Source organism: Budorcas taxicolor, chromosome 16, assembly GCF_023091745.1.
Source record: "Budorcas taxicolor isolate Tak-1 chromosome 16, Takin1.1, whole genome shotgun sequence".
In the NCBI taxonomy this organism is placed as follows: domain Eukaryota; kingdom Metazoa; phylum Chordata; class Mammalia; order Artiodactyla; family Bovidae; genus Budorcas; species Budorcas taxicolor.
The window spans coordinates 29975158-29993755 of NC_068925.1; the positions used below are offsets into that span (position 1 = coordinate 29975158).

At 39.4% G+C, this 18598-nt stretch overlaps 1 protein-coding gene across 1 annotated transcript; it reads right to left on the reverse strand.

The window, feature by feature from the left end:
- Positions 1-1690: 1690 nt before the first annotated feature.
- Positions 1691-17275, reverse strand: SDE2 (SDE2 telomere maintenance homolog). Its single transcript, XM_052653945.1, has 7 exons — positions 17113-17275; positions 11552-11669; positions 10022-10133; positions 9511-9680; positions 8599-8713; positions 5060-5564; positions 1691-2130 (listed from the first exon to the last, which is right to left on the reverse strand). The coding sequence occupies exons 1-7, from the start codon at positions 17230-17232 to the stop codon at positions 1909-1911; spliced, it is 1362 nt and encodes a 453-aa protein (XP_052509905.1). The 5' UTR covers positions 17233-17275; the 3' UTR covers positions 1691-1908.
- Positions 17276-18598: the final 1323 nt, after the last annotated feature.

The following is an 18598-nucleotide window of genomic DNA, read 5'->3' on the forward strand; positions in this document are numbered from 1 at the left end:
CAGAAAACATAGAAGACCCCAAAGCATATGCATACTAAGTTTCAAGAGAACATATTTAAAAACAGAAGCAAGTAAGCATGGACTAATCTGAAAGAAAGAAAGATTTTCTAAGGGAAAAGCCTAATTGTTTACAAATACAAGAGTGGTAAACAGCAGATTGGATATAGCAAAAATCAGGTTCCATGGAAACACAGAATAAAGGCAATCATCAAAATAGGAAAATAATGGTGTAAAATTAAAAGGCCAGTCTTTAGACTGCAAAAAAGTTACCTAATACTAAGAAATATTAAGGAAGAGACCATACCTAGAAATAACATGGCGACATTTTAAAATTTAGAGCATAAATAAAAAGCAGTATCTATTCAAGAAAAAAATTCACATTAAGAAACGCAAAATCAGAATCAAAGGCTTCTCTACTGCAACATTATATCCCAGAAAACAGCAGCAAGTAGCTATTGTTTTTAAAGAAGACTGTAAACTAGGCTTTGATATCCAGTCAAGGTTATCACATATGCAAAAGTAACAGGAAACACTGCCAGATATGTGAGGGTTCAGAAAGGGCACCATCCACCCACTCTTTACTGGAAAAAAAAAAAAAAAGCAATTCCCTGGCAGTCCCATGATCTGGATTCTGCACTTTCACTGCTGAGGGCCTGGGTTTGAATCCCTGGTCTGGGAACTAAGATCCTACAAACCATGAGGCACAGCAAAAAAATAAAGAAAGAAAGAAAGATAAAAACGGAAAACAAAAACGTGCAAAGCTATGTACACTCCCATATTCATTGCAGCATTATTTATAACAGCCAAGATATGAAAACAACCGAAGTACCCATAAATGGATGACTAATGAACAATATATGCGATGCAATATTATTCAGCCACTAACAAAGAATTAAGTTGTGCCATTTTCAGAATATGAATGGATCCTGAGGGCACTTTGCTCAGTGAATTAAGCAAGATACAGACAAATACTATATGACCTCTCTTACATGTGGAATCTAAAAAAAAAAAAAATTTTTTTTTTTTTTTTTAAAAACCCCAACTTCATAGATACAGAGAAATGACTGATGGTTGCCAGAGGCAGGGAGTACAGGGTGGGAGAAATGGGTAAACTATTTTTTTTTTAGTTTAAATAAATTGAACTTTTAAAATTTGCTAATTAGACAACATACTTCTAGGTAATCCATGGGTCAAAGAAGACTTCACAAGGAAGTTAGAAAGTATTTAAAATTGAATGAAAATGAAAATATATCAAAAATTCTGAGATGGAGTCAAAATAGTGCTTAAAGAAAAACTCACAGCTTTAAATATTTACACTAGACGAAGTCTAGTCAGTGACTTGGTACGTACCTTAAGAAGAAAAACAAAAAGACCAAAGTAAACCCAAGCAAAGTAGAAGAAAGAATAAAGAGCAGAAATAAATGAAATTAAAAACAATTAAGAAAAAGCAACAAAGCCAAAAGGTGGTTCTTTGAGAACAGATCAACGAACAATACACTCCTACCTAGACTCATCAAGAAAAACAGAAATTACCAGTATGAGAATGAGAGAGAAATTACCACTACAGCACCTACAGATATTAAAAGACAGAAAAGACTGTATTACGAATAATCTTATGTCCACAAATCTTTGAAAGTACAACTTATCTAAAAGACACAAAATGAAACCCAAACTCTGAATAGCCCTATATTTATTTTTTAAATGAGCTATAAAAAAGCTTCCCACAAAAAATCTTCACACTCAGATGGTTTCACAATTCCATAAATCTAATAATGAAAAAGAGGGTAGTTAGAACCGGATTATTAAAAAGTCACCTTTAATAGCAAAAGGAATAACGTTCAAGAATCAGCATTATACAGGTTATAAGCACTAGACTGTAAAGAAACAGAAAATCAGCTCTGATGAAATTCACTTCTTCTTCCCTTTTGAAGGCTTGGCAAATAAAGCTGGATCTATCTGCTCCTTTGCCAGTCCTCTGACAGAGAAGAGCCTCGCTGCCCGCTCCTGGAGAGTGCCTCCACACTTCAGTCCCCGGGCCAGGAGTTCACACTTGAGCTTCTCCAAGCCCAGCAACTCCATTTCTGCAACAGAACTGATTGCCAGTAAATCTAAAGTTTCCTGACTGATACCCTGAGAAAAAGAAAAAAAAAAAGAAATTTTAAGTCAGTCCATTCCTTTGTCTCTAATTAAAATTTTCTTCAATTGTCACTGACATCCTATTTTTCAAGAAATTTTCATTTAATATGTCATATCTTACTGCTGAATGCTAATAATCATGTTATTCTATACATGTTCTCAATTCAAGTAAACATTCATTTTTTTATCTATATACTTAGAAACAGGTATTCAGAACAACAACTTAAGTTATAAGATTCCAAAACAGATAAATCTTAATATGTATGAAAATAACTTTTCTGACTTATCCAGTAAAAATTCAAACAGCAAAACATACTTCACTTACCTCACCTACCCTTCCCACTACGACTGGAGAAAAAAGCAGCATCCTATAAAGGTTCATTTTAATGAGAATCCTATGCCTAACAATCTACTGATATTAACCCCATCATCTTTTTAGAAAATATTTATTAGGCTGCATCAAGTCTTAGTTGTCACATATGGGACCTTCATCACTGTGGCGTGAGGGATCTAGTTCCCTGACCAGGGATGGAATCCAGGCCCCTGCCCTGGAAGCGTGGAGTCTTAGACACTGAACCACCAGGGGAAGTTCCCTAACCCCATAATCTTAAGCTTTCTATTCTAATCAAATAATCATGATTATTAAAGTTCTCACTTAAATAACCTGACAAATTTAAATGCTGTTCAAAAGACCTGCAATTGTTCTATCAACCAAGTAACTTTATAGACTTACACAAAATTAAATACTCTTAATGACGGATGCTCTGCCAAGAATGAAAGTGTTCATCTAGGGATTTTGGGTTTGTTTTTTTTTTTTTTTTTGCTGCACTGGGTTTTTGTTGCAGCACATCCGCTTTCTCTAGTTGTGGTGCCAAAGGCTTAGTTGCCCTCAGGCATGTGGGTTCTTAGTTCCCCAACCAGGGACTGAACCCATGTCCCCTGCATTGGAAGGGAGATTCTTAACCACTGGACCACCAGGAAGTCCCTCACCTAGGAGGTTTTTTTATTTAGGAGTTTTTTAAAAAACATATTCAGTTCAGTTCAGCCGCTCAGTCGTGTCTGACTCTTTGTGACCCCATGGACTGCAGCATGCCAGGCTTCCCTGTCCATCACCAACTCCCAGGGCTTGCTCAAACTCATATCCATCAAATCGGTGACACCATCCAACCATCTCATCCTCTGTCATCCCCTTCTCCTGCCTTCAATCTTTCCCAGCATCAGGGTTTTTTCAAATGAGTCAGTTCTTTGCATCAGGTGGCCAAAGTACTGGAACTTCAGCTTCAGCATCAGTCCTTCCAGTGAATATTCAGGACTGATTTCCTTTAGGATTGACTGGTTGGATCTCTTTGCAGTCCAAGGAATTCTCAAGAGTCTTCTCCAATACCACAGTTCAAAAGCATCAATTCTTTGGTGCTCAGCTTTCTTTATGGTCCAACTCTCACATCCATACATGACCACTGGAAAAAGCACAGCTTTGACTAGACAAACCGTTGTCAGCATAGTCAAAGGATAATAATTCTCTCAAAGTTAAGTTGTTCAAAAATACTGAACAACTCTATAGATAAATTCTTTATCTTTCTAGTTGATCTCTTTTTTTTAAAGGTTATTTTGTTAGACTTCTAGAGTGAATTTTGACTTCTTTATACATGGCCAAATCCTAACCCACTATGTGTTTTTGAAGAATCACACATGGCTGCACAGAGTTATTATGAATACAACAGCTACAACTACATCAAGAACAAAATTTCCACAGTTAAAAGCTCAAAGATTAAAAGTCAAATCAGGTTTTATTCTATTTTCATTTTTCTAAGACTTTGCTCAGGATAAACTCCTAGCACATATGAGTTACGTAAAAGCTGACCATTCTTACAACTCCAGAGATGGTGTGAGGGTCAATTTAAAGCCCTTAGCTCAAAAAATTTCACTATCTCCCCTAGAAAGAGCAATATATGCATTTCTGCTTATTTCCTGGGAGTAGGGAAGGTGCTTTAAATAAATAATGGTAGCTTTTGTTTATCAAAGGAAGCCAAGTCAGGTTTCATCTGTCCTAAAAAGGAAATCATTAGACTGAAAAATAAACGTTAAAGATTTTTGCTGGAAGTCAGTCCATTGAAGATAGCAAGTAACTATTTAAGGGAAAGCATGCATAATGAAAATAAGTTTTTAAAAAGCTGAGTGTAAGGCTTAAGATTTAATGATAAATTTAAAAGGAACTGCTCCTCTTCTGCAGGAAAGGTCTTCACATTCAACTGACAACTGTGTTCAAACAGTAACTCACCTGAGAAAGAAAAACTAACAAGAAATGTAGTGACAGGAAAATGAGCACATTTCATCAAATCTAAAAGTGCCATCTATCATAATGTGCCTTACTACCGCCTGTATTATTAAGAAAGAATAAATCATATCAAGTAAACTGTAATGTGATATATATATCCAAACTCAGAGATATTAAAATGCGAAAAATGTGCATCCTAGAATTGATGAAATATAGAACCAAGGACACCACCTAGTGGCAAAATAATACCAATTCCACAGCTTAAAAACAAAAAATCCAAGGATTTTTCTTTTGGGGGGTGGAGTGGGGGGAGATACGACAAGCTTCACTATCATTGACTTCTGATTATTAAACAAGCCTTTCCACTAAGCAGCTGATGGGGAAAAGCACATGTTTTCATTTTAATGACCTACTGCAGAGATTAAATTGACTTGGCTTTAACATGGAACTCTGCTCAGTGTTATGTGGCAGCCTGGATGAGAGGGGGGTTAGCGGGGGAATGCATACATGTATACGGATGGTTGAGTCCCTTTGTTGCTCTCCTGAATTTATCAAAACTGTTAATCGAGTATACCCCAATACAAAATAAAAGGTTTAAGGAAAAAAAACTGACTTGGCTTTAGACATCGACTCTTAAAATTTACTCACCATGTTTCCTGACTGGCTGGCCTCCAGCTTGGCAACAGCAATGTTTTGCCTATCTTCTCCAGGTGCTCCCTTGGCAGCTCTTTCCCCATCGGCCATTTCTTTTGTTTCTTGCTCCGTATTCTGTCCAACTCCAGCTGCTTCCTTTTCTAAGGGTTCTTTACCCTCTGCCTCCTTTTTCTCCTGGGTGTTCTCTGTTTCTACAGCCCTCTTCCTTTCCATGTACTCCTGGGTAGGTGTCTCCCCCAGCTCAGCACACAAGTCTTCTGAAATACTGTTCCCAGAGTCAGTCAAAGGGCTCTGTGGTTCTTCTGGTGATCTACAGTCAGTACTCAATACTCTTGCCTGCTGAGAACTACTAGGAATTTCAGCTGCCCTGTCAACACCACCACAGCCATTTTGAGAAACATGAAAGCTCGTTCCAGAAGTACTCGGTGCTTCTTCACTGTCGTCATCAGAGTTCTCAGAGCTGGACCCCTCTGCAGTCCCTAGTCCTTCCATGCCCATCCTATCAGAAAGTAATAGAAAGATTTAATGCCATTTACAGCTTCAACTTAAAAAAGAAAATAGAGAGAGCTGCAGTTAGTTCAGGAAACAGACTCTGAATAAGGATATCTGCTAGATGGAGATGGAGAGCAGGTAAGTTTCAGAACAAGATATCCCAAAGGTATAAACAGAACGAAAAAAAAATTTCCGGGAGACTGAGAGCAACATTCCAAAGATCCTAAGGATCTCTCTTTAAAAAATGTGACTTTCTTTAATTGATTTTGCTTAAAGCCTTTTTCCTAATATTGTATGAATTTTAACTGTTGGAAATTAGATAAAATAATGAACAGTTAAAAGAAAATCCAGTTTTATTCATAATCGCCCCAAACTGGAAACTACCCAAATGCCTAACAACTAAAGAATGGATAAACAGGTTGTGGTACAGCCATACCAGGCAACAACACTTGGCGGTAGAAAGGAATGAACTGTCGATACATATAACACCGTATATGGGTCTCAAAAGCACTATGCTAAGTGAAAAAAGAAGGCCCAGCCCTTCCTATAACAATGAAGGGCTGTGTCTTCTGGGACTATGTATGTTAATCCACCTCTTGGAACTAAATGTAATCTGCTACTTAGTCACTGAAATGCTGAAGACAGGAGTAAAAGGCAGGGTGACGGGAAGGGCTCTTGGCTAATATCTCCATTATCTAGAAGACAGTTTTAAGTTATAACCATGGGTCTGTATGTGCATTTTTATAAGGTACCTATGTTTATTGTAGACAAGGTACACTATTTTACAACATCAAGGCTTTCTAGATGTCCAGAGGTGACAATGTACGATAAAAATTAGAGCTGCTGAATTAACCAATCTGTAAATATTTTTGTTATAATTGATTAAACAAACAAAACAAAAAACACCTTGAACATGGATTAAACCGTCTCTGAGGAATATATGCCAGGACTTGTTCATTTAGGATGGCAGCACAGGAACAGAAGGAAGAGAGGGATGTACGTAGATGTGTTCATATTTTTATTTTGATGATAACCACTGATGTGTGGAGCACAAGCTGGAATCAAGATTGCCAGGAGAAATATCAATAACCTCAGATATGCAGATGATATCACCCTTATGGCAGAAAGCGAAGAAGAACTAAAGAGCCTCTTGATGAAAGTGAAAGAGGAGAGTGAAAAAGTTGGCTTAAAGCTCAACATTCAGAAAACTAAGATAGATCATGGCATCCGGTCCCATCACTTCATGGCAAATAGATGGGGAAATAATGGAAACTGTGACAGACTTTATTTTGGGGGCTCCAAAATCACTGCAGATGGTGACTGCAGCCATGAAATTAAAAGACACTTACTCCTTGGAAGAACAGTTATGACCAACCTAGACAGCGTATTTAAAAGCAGAGACATTACTTTGCCAACAAAGGTCCATCTGGCCAAAGCTATGGTTCTTCCAGTAGTCAGGTATGGATGTGAGAGTTGGACTATAAAGAAAGCTGAGCGCCGAAGAATTGATGCTTTTGAACTGTGGTGTTGGAGAAGACTCTTGAGAGTCCCTTGGACTACAAGGAGATCCAACCAGTCCATCCTAAAGGAAAGCAGTCCTGAATATTCATTGGAAGGACTGATGCTGAAGCTGAAACTCCAATACTTTGGCCACCTGATGCGAAAAACTGACTCATCTGAAAAGACCCTGACGCTGGGAAAGGTTGAAGGCAGGAGCAGAAGGGGACGACAGAAGATGAGATGGTTGGATGGCATCACCGATTCAATGGATATGAGTTTGAGTAGGCTCCAGGAGTTGGTGATCGACAAGGAAACCTGGTGTGCTGCAGCCCATGGGGTCACAAAGAGTCAGACATGACTGAGCGACTGTACTGAACTGATTGATGTGTGTGCATCTCTTGGCTGTATTACAGGAATGCATTGTGAAGTAATTCCGTGGAAACATACCTCCTTGCTAATACTTTAATAGTTTAGACCTGATAACGAATGCTCTTAGAAGCATTAAAAAAAAAGAAAGAGACGCAAAAAGCTATATGACATTCTAGAAAAAAAGAAACCATAGGAACAAACATCAGGCTAGTGATCAGTGGTTGACAGGGGTGGAGATGGGGGGAGGAAAATTAACTGCAAAAGGACACAAAGGAACTTCTGAGGCTGACAAAAATATTCTACAGCCTGATTTTGGTGATGCTTACATAATTATGTATTATAAACTTTTCAAAACTTGAAGAACTGTTCAAAAAGGGTGAATTTTACTGTATATAAATTATATATCAATAAACCTGGCTTTAAAAAAGAGACCCACAGGAAATACCATTACATTTTCTCTCAGGAACATTTAATTTCCATTTCAGAAAGAACACAAAAAATTCTATGCTGGACCGAGTTAAATATTGTTTAGTTAACAATTACCTTTCGGGAAGCCAACAAACAAGCCAAGATCCAACTCAACTTATCATCATCTAGAATCTGGCCCAAGAGAACTAAGCTGGTAACCAGAGGACCAACTGGGAAGGGAGGAGGAACTAAGAGTAAAAGGGTTAAGAAAAAGTACTGCTGTGCTTTTCACCCACAAGCGCAAAAGTGATGAAGAGGTCTGGAAGGGTGACAGAAGACCTCAGTGATGACTATGAAAAACCAGAGAAAACAGGACAACTTGGAAACTAAAGTCATGGCTTCCCCCTGGAATTCTGAAAGTTACCTCTTTCAACGTCTAACAGTCAAGTATAAAGCTATTTTTTGTGTGATTTTTCACTGAAGGCAAACAAACCGTCCCTTAGATTCTATTAATGGCACTTATGGCAGAAACCATTACTAATGTGTATAATGTGAGAATCACTGAAACCTGATCTGAAATACTCTGGAAAATTTCTGAGCTTCCATTAGACTTTACTTAAAAGTGTGTTTATACCAGATAAGACAAGGAAGAAATATAGTAGGTAAGTTTCAGAACAAGATATTCTAGAGGGATAAACAGAAAGAAAAAAATATTTTTATTCAGTCCTCAAAGATCTATTTGGAATGAAAATGAACGTACTTACCAAAAGCATTTCCTTTTCCCTGTACTGGCTCCTCCATCTGTTTTTGATTTGTTTGGCCGTTTCCGACTCTCACCAATTTCTGCCGATACCATCTTGCTAGAGGCAGCCTGCATGCCTAGCCACAAATTTTAACAACTCAGTTTCTACTATCAAGACTAAGTTTAATTAAAGAATTTATAAATAATCTGGATTGCAAAAAGAGCTGCAATCTAAAGCTCTAGATTTAAATTTCTCAGCGTACCAAAATTTAATCCAGTTAAAATGAGACTAATCTTAAATTTACAGATTTAAAATAACCATTTTGGCTCTTAAACCAGGTTTTTAAAGCACTATGTCCAATTTGTAACTTTGAAGCTTACAGATCCATTCCTAACACTCCTCAAACCTAACAATCGACCCCCTTATGCCCCTTATGCATCCCCTTATTTGTATACAGCTATCTTTCCCCTATTATGTTATAACCCTTTTGATGGAAAAGACTCCTCCTTATCCAACTGAATGCACTGAGTCCTAGCATAATGCTTTTGATGCTAAAACATAAAAGCTAAGAATAATCATTCCCATTAAAAACCATTTAATAAAAAGGGGACCTAAAACTGAAAGCAAATATGTGGGAGTCTTGGTACCTCCTGAAGACTTAGCTTATTCCCAGGAAGCACAAAAAGCATTCTTACCTGGGGCCCATGAGCCCCCAGAGCTCAGGGATCAACTATGTCAAATGTTGTGTGGATATGTGGGTTTTTCCCCTCCATGTAGTAAGGCATACTGTGTTCATTACTGAGTGGAGAAATTTCATAGCTTCATCAGATTCTCATAAGTCTATAACCTAAGAAGGGTCAAGAATTGCCCTTGGTGTGGAACAGCTGGCTTCCAGGATGCCTGCGGATGGCACAAAGGAACCCTCCTCCTCACCTTTGAGGACGGAATCCTCCAGGCGCTCGGCCATCTCATGGCACTGCTGCTGGTAGTCGGGGCTGGAGAAGCAGTGCCTGGGTTCTGCAAGCTTCCGCTGCAGTCGTTCCAGGCGCTTTTGCTCCTTTTCAGCTTCTCGCTCAGCTTGTTGTTTTACCCATTCAGCCATTCTGGGGATGGGAAAGAGGAGACGTAACTAAATGGCTAAATTATACACACATACTTTTATATAGGTAACACCCCACCTATACAAATTATTGCACTCTTATTCACCCTGTGATAGTCCCTCAGAAAGGTGTGCCATGCTTACTAGTATACTGTTATGGACTTGATGAAAACCCAAAGATAATTATTCAGTCATGGAAAAGGTTAAGTCTGGTAACAACAAATTAGAGCATAAGTATTTTAAGTTTACATTTCTGATATGCGTGGTGTGTGTGCCATCACTAATGTCTCTTTAAAAAACAAAAAACTACGTCTCTTTAAAAAACAAAACAGGTGGGCATCTTACGCTTTTTCATGATTGACATCTCGTAATCTCCTTCCACTGAGATCCCGGCAAGCCTCTCGATTGGTTGTCTTTTCAATCTGAGCACCGAGTGCTCGGAGCATTGAGCCAAAACCTAAACAAATGTATTTGAAGAAAGTAGGTTAAAAAGTATTCAAAGATGGTCAGTTCTAATGAGGTGGATGAAACTGGAGCGTATTATATAGAGTGAAGTAAGTCAGAAAGAAAAACACCAATACAGTATATTAACACATATATATGGAATTTAGAAAGATGGTAATGATGACCCTATATACAAGACAGCAAAAAAGACACAGATAGAACAGACTTTCGGACTCGGTGGGAGAAGGTGAGGGTGGGGTGATTTGAGAGAATAGTACTGAAACATGTATATTAGCATATGTGAAATAGGTGACCAGTCCAAGTTCGATGCATGAAAGAGGGCACTCAAAGCCGGTGCACTGGGACAGCCCAGCGGGATGGGATCAGGAGAGGGGGACACATGTACACCCGTGGCTGATTCATGTCAAGGTGTGGCAAAAACCACCACGATACTGTAAAGTAATTAGCCTCCAATTAAAATAGATAAATAAATTTTTTTAAGTATTCAAGGATGGATAAAAGCCGAACTTGTGAAAAGAGTACTATTATAAGATTATCATAAGAGTAAAGGTGATCTCTACTTTCTTTTCAGTTTTAAAGGAAATGCGCATCAAGATTCTAACCCAGGTAGCAAAGGTAAGAATACTGATAAACGTGATTCAATCTTGTGCTTTTCACACTTTCTCTTATTTTAGAGGGCTATACCTAGTACAGAAATCCCCAAATTCCACAATTAAGAATTTTACAAACTATATGATGAGATTTTGCAATAAAGCAATTTTCATCTGTCACTAGCTGACACAAAAAGCTCCATATTGACAGAATTTCAAACAGCAGGATGACTGTAATCTGAGATGTTAGTTCTTTGAAAACCAAACCAAGTCACCACAGACTTTGAGAAAGCCTAAAAACTATATGTTAGTCCATCAGGAGAAATACCAAGAATTGTTCATATTCAGTTTTTGCTCTTTTAGTTTGTTTTCTCTCTAAAATGAGTTACTACAACCATGACCTTAATCTACCTCAATCTGTAAACAGTTGTATTTCATAAAGTGACATCAGACTTCCCGTGGAACTAGAATAACCAAACAAAATGCTGAGAACAGCAAAAGGAGATTTGATTGTTCTAACACTCATCAGCAAACTGGACAGAACAGCCATCACCTCTCCATCTAATTCTCCCCAAAGACTGAGAGCCTAGGGTGCCTAAGAGTGATCTGGCTGGGCTAGAGAAGGTAGGAATTTTATCATACTGTATCTTCCCCAAAAAGAATAAAAGAGAAAATATTCAAAACTAGGTAAATTAACAAAGGACTTCATAAGACAGACCAAGGCTGGTACACTACAGATTCCAAGGAGTTTGTTAATTTAATACATCTGGCCACAGAATGCAGATATATTACTACTAAGCCGTCAACATTCACGTCCTACCTCCTTTTCCACCACGAAGTCTTGGTTCCAAACTATAAACAGCTCCATGCTGCACTGTGTCACTGGTGTTAACAAGTGATCCATTGCACTTCACAAAGAAGCATTCCACTGGAACAACCTAGAGACAAATGAGGGGTTCTTTCAATGCTGTTTCCGAGACAAGTGTTTTTGCAGGAAGGGACCTAGCTTATTTTTTATTATTTCAGTTACAAGGAGTTAGTAGATATGATAAATTAATATCTGCTGAATTGAAAAAAAATGAAAACCACTAAAAGAAAAAAGTCATTTTATATGATGTATTCTAGGTACAACTTTTTCCTAATACCTACCTAATCATGATATAAAGAACTTTTTGCCTCTTGGGTGAAAATTAAAACTGCTCTTTTTCGTTCTCTAACAGGAAATAGGAGTCAAGGTGGAAGATTACAGGGGCTCAGATCTATTAACTCTGACAGTCCCATTTCCTCTGACTTAAAAATAATACCAAGTTGAACATTGAGTGGTCCCAAATTTAAAAGTGACATCTTGAAAAGTGTAGATAGGGATAAGAAGAGGGGAGAGGAGGAGACAAAAATATGGTTTTTAATACTCTTACATAAGCTTTAACAGTTTTAGAATCAGCTGGCAGTTGGTAATTAATCTCTTCTGCCAGCCTCTCCCTGAGTTCCAGCCAATCTCTGAAGAAGCCCACATACCCCCCCAAACCCACTCTATGTATTTCAAAAAAATTCTCAGATGAAGTGATGAAAAGAAAATATAAATACCGTAAGGTTTTCTAAACAAGCTTCTTTTTTTTTAGCCTCAACACTTGGCATGCAGGATCTTGGCTCTCAACCAGAGATCAAACCCACACCCTCTGCAGTGGGAGCTCTGAGTCTTAACCACCGGACTGCCAGGGAAGCCCCTAAACAAGTTTCTGATGCCATAAAATAACACAACGGAGGAGTATTCTCCAAAGTTATATGGAACTTATAGAAGGTTATATCGGAGGTTGACAATTAAATCTGCAACATGAAGAATAAAGAGATCTAAATACAAACAGAAAGGAAAAAAGCATTTCTGGCATCTTCCTGAAGTGGAAACTCTGAACATTCATTCTGAGGCACACCACACAGCTATTTTAACGGGACCCATTCCTTCACTCAGCTGCCTGCTATGAGCATGGCACTTTTCAAGTGTTGGAATACTACCATGAATACCATAGTGAACGCAAATCCTGCCTCATGATGCTTATATTCTAGTGGGGGAAGACAAATTATGAACAAACATATATTACGTTTGATATAATTATGTAATTGACAAATTATATATTATGTCAAGGGGTGAAATGCAGGGTAAAGGGGATTAAGATATGTGGATAGGTGTGGTGCTAATCTAGTTAATATATATGGTCAGTCAGAGAAAGCAGAGAATTTAAGAAAGTGAGAGGATAAGCCATATGGTTGTCTGGGGGAACAGCATTCCAGAGGCAACAGCAAATGCAAAGACTGCAACACAGATGAGCTTAAGAGTATTCAAGGAAGAGCAACACAGCTGACATGGCTGGAATGAAGTACACAAAGGGGAGTGAGTGATAAGGCCTTCAAAACGACTGTAAGGGTTCTGGATGGCACTCTGAATAAAACTACTGTAGAGTTTTAAACAAACTGAGATCAGTCATGCTTTTAAAGGATCACTCTGTTAAACTGTAAAAATAAGACTACAGAAGCAGAGAGATCATGGGGATAATCCAGGTGAGACATTTCTGTGTGTACCAGGGCAGTAGCAGCAGAGTAGAAGAGAAATGTGAGATTCTGAGGACACTCTGAATGAAAATGCTAATGCTCTAGTAAAGGGAGTGTGCTCAATAGAGAAATTAAAATTCCAGAAGTTTGGTTTGACAAATGGAAAAATAGAGTTGGCACCTATTAAGAGGGAAAAGGAAATTTGAAAGAGAAAATCAGTCTCGTTTCGGATATTTTAGTGTGAGATGTTTATTACACAAGCAGATGGAGATGCCAAGCAGACCAGGTGTTATACAAGTCTGGAGTTTGGGGAAGAAGTCTGTGCTGAAGATTAACACTTGAAAGCTATCAGCACACTGATGGTACTGAAAGCTGTGAGTATGGACAAAACCACTGGGATGAGGAAGGGGCTCCTCCAACATGAGAGCTCAGAGTGATGAGGACGAAGCAGCAAGAGAGACTGGAAAGGAGAGGCCAGCGAGATGGAAGAGAACTGAGGGTGTCATATGCACAAGTGAGAGAAGTGTATTAAGGGGGGAATGGTCAACTGTGCAAACTGAGGCTGAGGCCAAGCAAGATGAAAACTGATCGCTGGATACTGCCACACAGAAGATACTGACCAGCATGACACAGAGCTGGTGAAGTGATGGGAACAGAAAAGCTGAACTAGAGTGGGTTCTAAAGGAGAAAAAATTATGTTCAAGCATATTTTTTTAAATCAAGAAAATCAGAGAAAATAAAGCAATAGCTGGAAGGGATGTGGGCTCATGTTTGCACACTGGTAGGAATGACCCACTGGTAGGAATGATCCAGGAAAAAGGGAAAACACTGGAAAACACAGGGGAGAAAGCACTAATGCCGAATAAGTCTTTCAGTAGGTGAGAACGAGGGGTTACTCTACAAAGTAGAAGATAACTGCAAATTACTTGTAAAATAATGACAGTTCATCCCCAGTAACACACAAGAAGGCTGAATATACAGCAGGTACCTACCAGAGCACTGCTGTGGGGAGAGGAAAATTCTGTCCTTACTGCTTGAATACAGAGTTTGTCCTTGAGATGGAATAAGTCTTGGAGATTTAAAGAGAGAGGATGTGAGAGAGTAATCCAGGAGAGTGAAAAAGTGATGAACTGAGCTGTGCCTCTCAATCATTTTCATACCACGGTAAACACAAATAATATCTGGATGACACCCTGGGGAGTGTGAGCAAAGTTACTAAGGATGGGTTGAGATTCTGGGCACACCCAGGCTCTGTCCAGCTGCCCAAGGGCTAGCAGGATCAATATTCTCAGCAGTCCTGCAATCCAGCGGATTTCTCTAATCCAAATGCAATTACAGTAGAATTGCCAAGCAGCACTAAGGCTGGTGTATGTGAATTTGTCATGAGACATTAGTTCCCCTTCCAGGGTCACTGCCTAGATGCCACTCAAAATAGGTGGAGAGCTGGATTTAGACTGACTGGCATTTTCCCAGGCAAATATAGTACCAGGAGAGAGAAGGGAACTCAGGCCATATACAATGATGTGATTAACATGAAGGATGATTCTTGTCTATAAAATCCTGTTTACTTTAAAAAGCTGCAAAATTAAATGAGACAAGTAATATACCTTCTATATATTTAATGTTTATAAATTAAGAGCCACTTTAGTTTAATATTTTGTATATCCAATGAGTATGGTATTTCTAAAATCCTAAATAACTTCAAAAAACTTTAATATGAAGGCAGAAAGATTACACATCATACTTCATTTCTGAACAGAACCGCTTAGTCACAACTGATTACCAAAACTGCATTTTTCTACTTAAGATTCTTGTCAATTTTCTAGTAGGAAAAAAAAAAAAAAAACAGAAAATTTAGAATCAATTTAACTGTTTTTAACCTTTATAAGGCATATCGAACACGAAGTATTATATGTGTCTTGGGCCAATCAGCCAAGGCCACCAGAGAAAAACAAAATCAAATTTCTTGACTCACTACAAGAGAGGGACTGCACACCAGAGGAATCATGAGGTGTCTCACCAACAAATAAAAACATACAGTTATAGGATTGGGGGCTAGGGTGGAATTTAGATAAAATTTGAATGAAACAATGTTTCCAAAGGCTCACAATAAAGCAGAGCTGTGTGTATCAGGGACAATACCAGGTCTAGACTGTGAAGGAGATCCAGGCTCCTGTTTCCTCGGAAACTACAAAGCTAAAATAAATGTGCAATGTTGTGTCTAGAAACCCCTTAATTTGAGGCTCTGCACCTGGAAATCAAGAGTGCTTCTCTACATCAAAGAAACTTAGATTCTCAAGGCAAGAGTGGGATGCTTCTTACTGATACAACTTCAAACAGCAGTTTATTCTTATAATCTATGATTTTCAAGGTAAGGTTTCGAAAAGAATGAAAAAGAAGTAGCCTTTCAAGGAAATGATTTTTGACATTTCACCACTGCAACATGTCCTTAAGAGAAACACTTTATATTGACTTTGCAGCTGGCTCTATCTATGTCTGTTATCCCAGCCTAATGAACCGCTGGGCTGATTTTTCACTTCTTCAGGGAGAACTAACACCAACTTTATCTTGTGTCAGATTAGTTTTATTTTAAAAGGCACAGGTGTGAAACTGCGCTATTTTTATTTATTCCAGTATCTCATCAAATGCCCTTTTATAAGTTTTGTGGTTTTGTTCATACTTATTATGGCCATGCTTCTTAAGTATATGACTGAATTCATTCATTCATATTTCTTCTTATTTTAAATTTTTTCCAAGACTCCTCATAATTAAGGTCTAAATTTTTCTGGTCCCACTTTGGATGAACTGTCAATGAGTTTGAAAATTGTACTCATGAGATAAGAGTTATTTTCAAAGATATTAAAATCCACCTATTTTGGAAAAGATTTCCCCATTCAGATGGCAAACTGATGGAAACTGTCAGTTCTGACAGCAGTTAAACTGGACTGAAGTATAGGAAGAAAACAGGAAACTGAAAAACTACACGACTGGCAAATAGACACTGCTTCTTCATGGAACCAGTCCAAGTAAAGATGTGGTTTAGACTGCAGTGTTAACATGTGTTAAGCTCATAAATTACAACCAGAGAAAGTCTAGGGAAACACGGAGGAGGTGTGCTTATAAAGAAAAATAGAGTAAGAGGTCAAATGTCAAAATTAAAATTAGATTCAAGAAGAGCATCTAATTCTTTAAATAACAGGTTTAATATCTTATAGTTGGTAAAAGCTTGCTTACGTCATAATTAAGTAAACTACACATGTGTAACTTTATAAGTTTTTGAAAAATACGCCTGGACAAATAAGAGCATCGTATGATTAATGAAATCGTCTAAATGACAGGCCCTAAGATCATGCTCTCGACAGGGCCTATGTGAGTGCTTGGCCACGACCAGTGACCAGAAGGATCCACTTCGTTCTCAATCATCCTTTGGATATGACATACTTCTCTAGGATGGAGCTAACAGGGCTGTGTTATCAATGGACAAAAATGCACGTCACATAACCGTAGAGTGAACGTAAGGAAGTGAGCCTTAAAAATCATCTGGGCCAAATGCCTCCTTTACGGATGAAGAGAATAATACCAAAGGGTCTGTTAGTCCAGACTGAGGGCCGGACTATAGCGCCTGTGAGCAGAAGGGTTTTTCTCCCTTCTCTGGGACAAAACCATCACAAAACAAAAGCGACGAAAGCCCTCATTATCAGTTTGAAACTGAGGAACCCTCAGCCTCAAAAACTGAAAAACCCCCAAAATAGACCTCCCCCCCGACACACCCTCACCGCACCTATTCCTGCCCCTGACCTCCTCTGTCCTCTTCTTTCCAGGAACCACAAACCTCACCTGATCTTTGCAGTGTCGACAGATAAAATCTCGTACGGAGCACGGGGCCGAACTACACCACACCGCCTTGCACCCGAAGCCAGGGCCCCGAAGCCACACCAGTGCCGCCGTCTCCGCCATCTCACCCAGTCGCGGAACCTCGACACTCCCAGGAGCGCTAAGAACCACCACCCACCCGGCGTATCTTGATGACGTAAGCTCGTTCACCCAGCGCCCCGCCCCTCACGCTTTTGCCCGCCCCTCCCCTCCCCTGAGGACAGTCACGTGACCTGAAGCAGCCGAGCAAAGCTGACTGGGGGAGGGGAACAGGAAGGGCCTGGCAGAGGCCGATAAGAAGGCAGAGCACCGGGGCGAGGCGTTGCTAAGAGAAGTTGCTAGGGCGGGGCTCGAGGGACTCTCTATAAAAGGCTGGCGCGGGGTTAGGTTTCCAGCGTTCTGGCTATAAGCGATAAGGAGGTAACTGAGTACTTCCTTGTGCCTCAATCTTTGGACCTTTCTCTCCTATCTGTGTAGTTATTTTTGGGTCACAGGGAATCGTGGCCTCAGAAGGCGCTAATCCCTGGGGGCTTGAGAAGGGAAGCTGCAGTTGCGGAAGCGGTTTTGGGGGGCTGCTTCCTCGGCTCTGGGGAGCTGCCCCACTCTAGGGGCAAGGGAAACGGAGGTGGGGAGGTTTCTAAACAACAGCTCTGGGCGGGTTTTTCCTCCAGGTTTACCAAGCCTTCTCTTCCTTTGCGGAAACTGCCAACCTCACTGTTTCTGCCAGCCACGCTCAGTTTATTCGTATTTCCGCCTGTTTGCGCTCTGCGTTATCTTCACTTCAGCTCGGTTTTCAAAATATTTCACAGCAAGTGGGCCCTTGTGAAAGGCAGTGGCAGGAGCGACGCTTATAGTGATGCTGCTCTGAAAACCCCTGCCATAACTTTTATTCCGCACTATGGAAACACACTCGCACATATTTGCATAGTCTAACTTCAAGGCTCTGGGAATCTGAAGAAATCCCTTAATGTTTTAATATGCTGAGGTTATGGTATTTATAAAATCCTGAACAATTTAAAGCCACGAGATAGGAGGGTTCTTAGGAGATATCTGTACCTATTAAGCACGATTGTATCAGCCCACAGGATCGAATTCTCTGCGTCTCAGATCTTTAGCAAATGAAACTCTGCTGAAGGGAAAGCAACGAAAAATTCAGATATCATTTTAACTGGCGGTACGAACAACAGAATTTCAAGACCTCTGAAATTATAGACTCCGTTGTCTTTATTTCACTTTCACAGGAAGAAAAATGAGAAAGGGCCTCCATGGGAATGCCAGGAGATAAAGAAAAATTATACAAAATAATAAAAATACTGTGCCTAGAGACCAGTGTTTTGCAAAGTGGGTGACATGGTGACCCCAGATTCAGTAAGTGTCTCACCAAGTATCTATCTTCTAACAAGGGAAGTCCACGTTGTTTGTTACTAACATTATATCTAGTCCTTCCAAA

Coding starts and splice junctions, on each gene's coding strand:
- SDE2 (XM_052653945.1), bottom strand. CDS start 17,232: ATGGCGGAGACGGCGGCACTGGTGTGGCTTCGGGGCCCTGGCTTCGGG. Junction 10,134..11,551: donor ACTTCGTGGTGGAAAAGGAG/GTAGGACGTGAA, acceptor ACATTTGTTTAG/GTTTTGGCTCAATGCTCCGA. Junction 2,131..5,059: donor CCAGCCAGTCAGGAAACATG/GTGAGTAAATTT, acceptor TCTTTTTCTCAG/GGTATCAGTCAGGAAACTTT.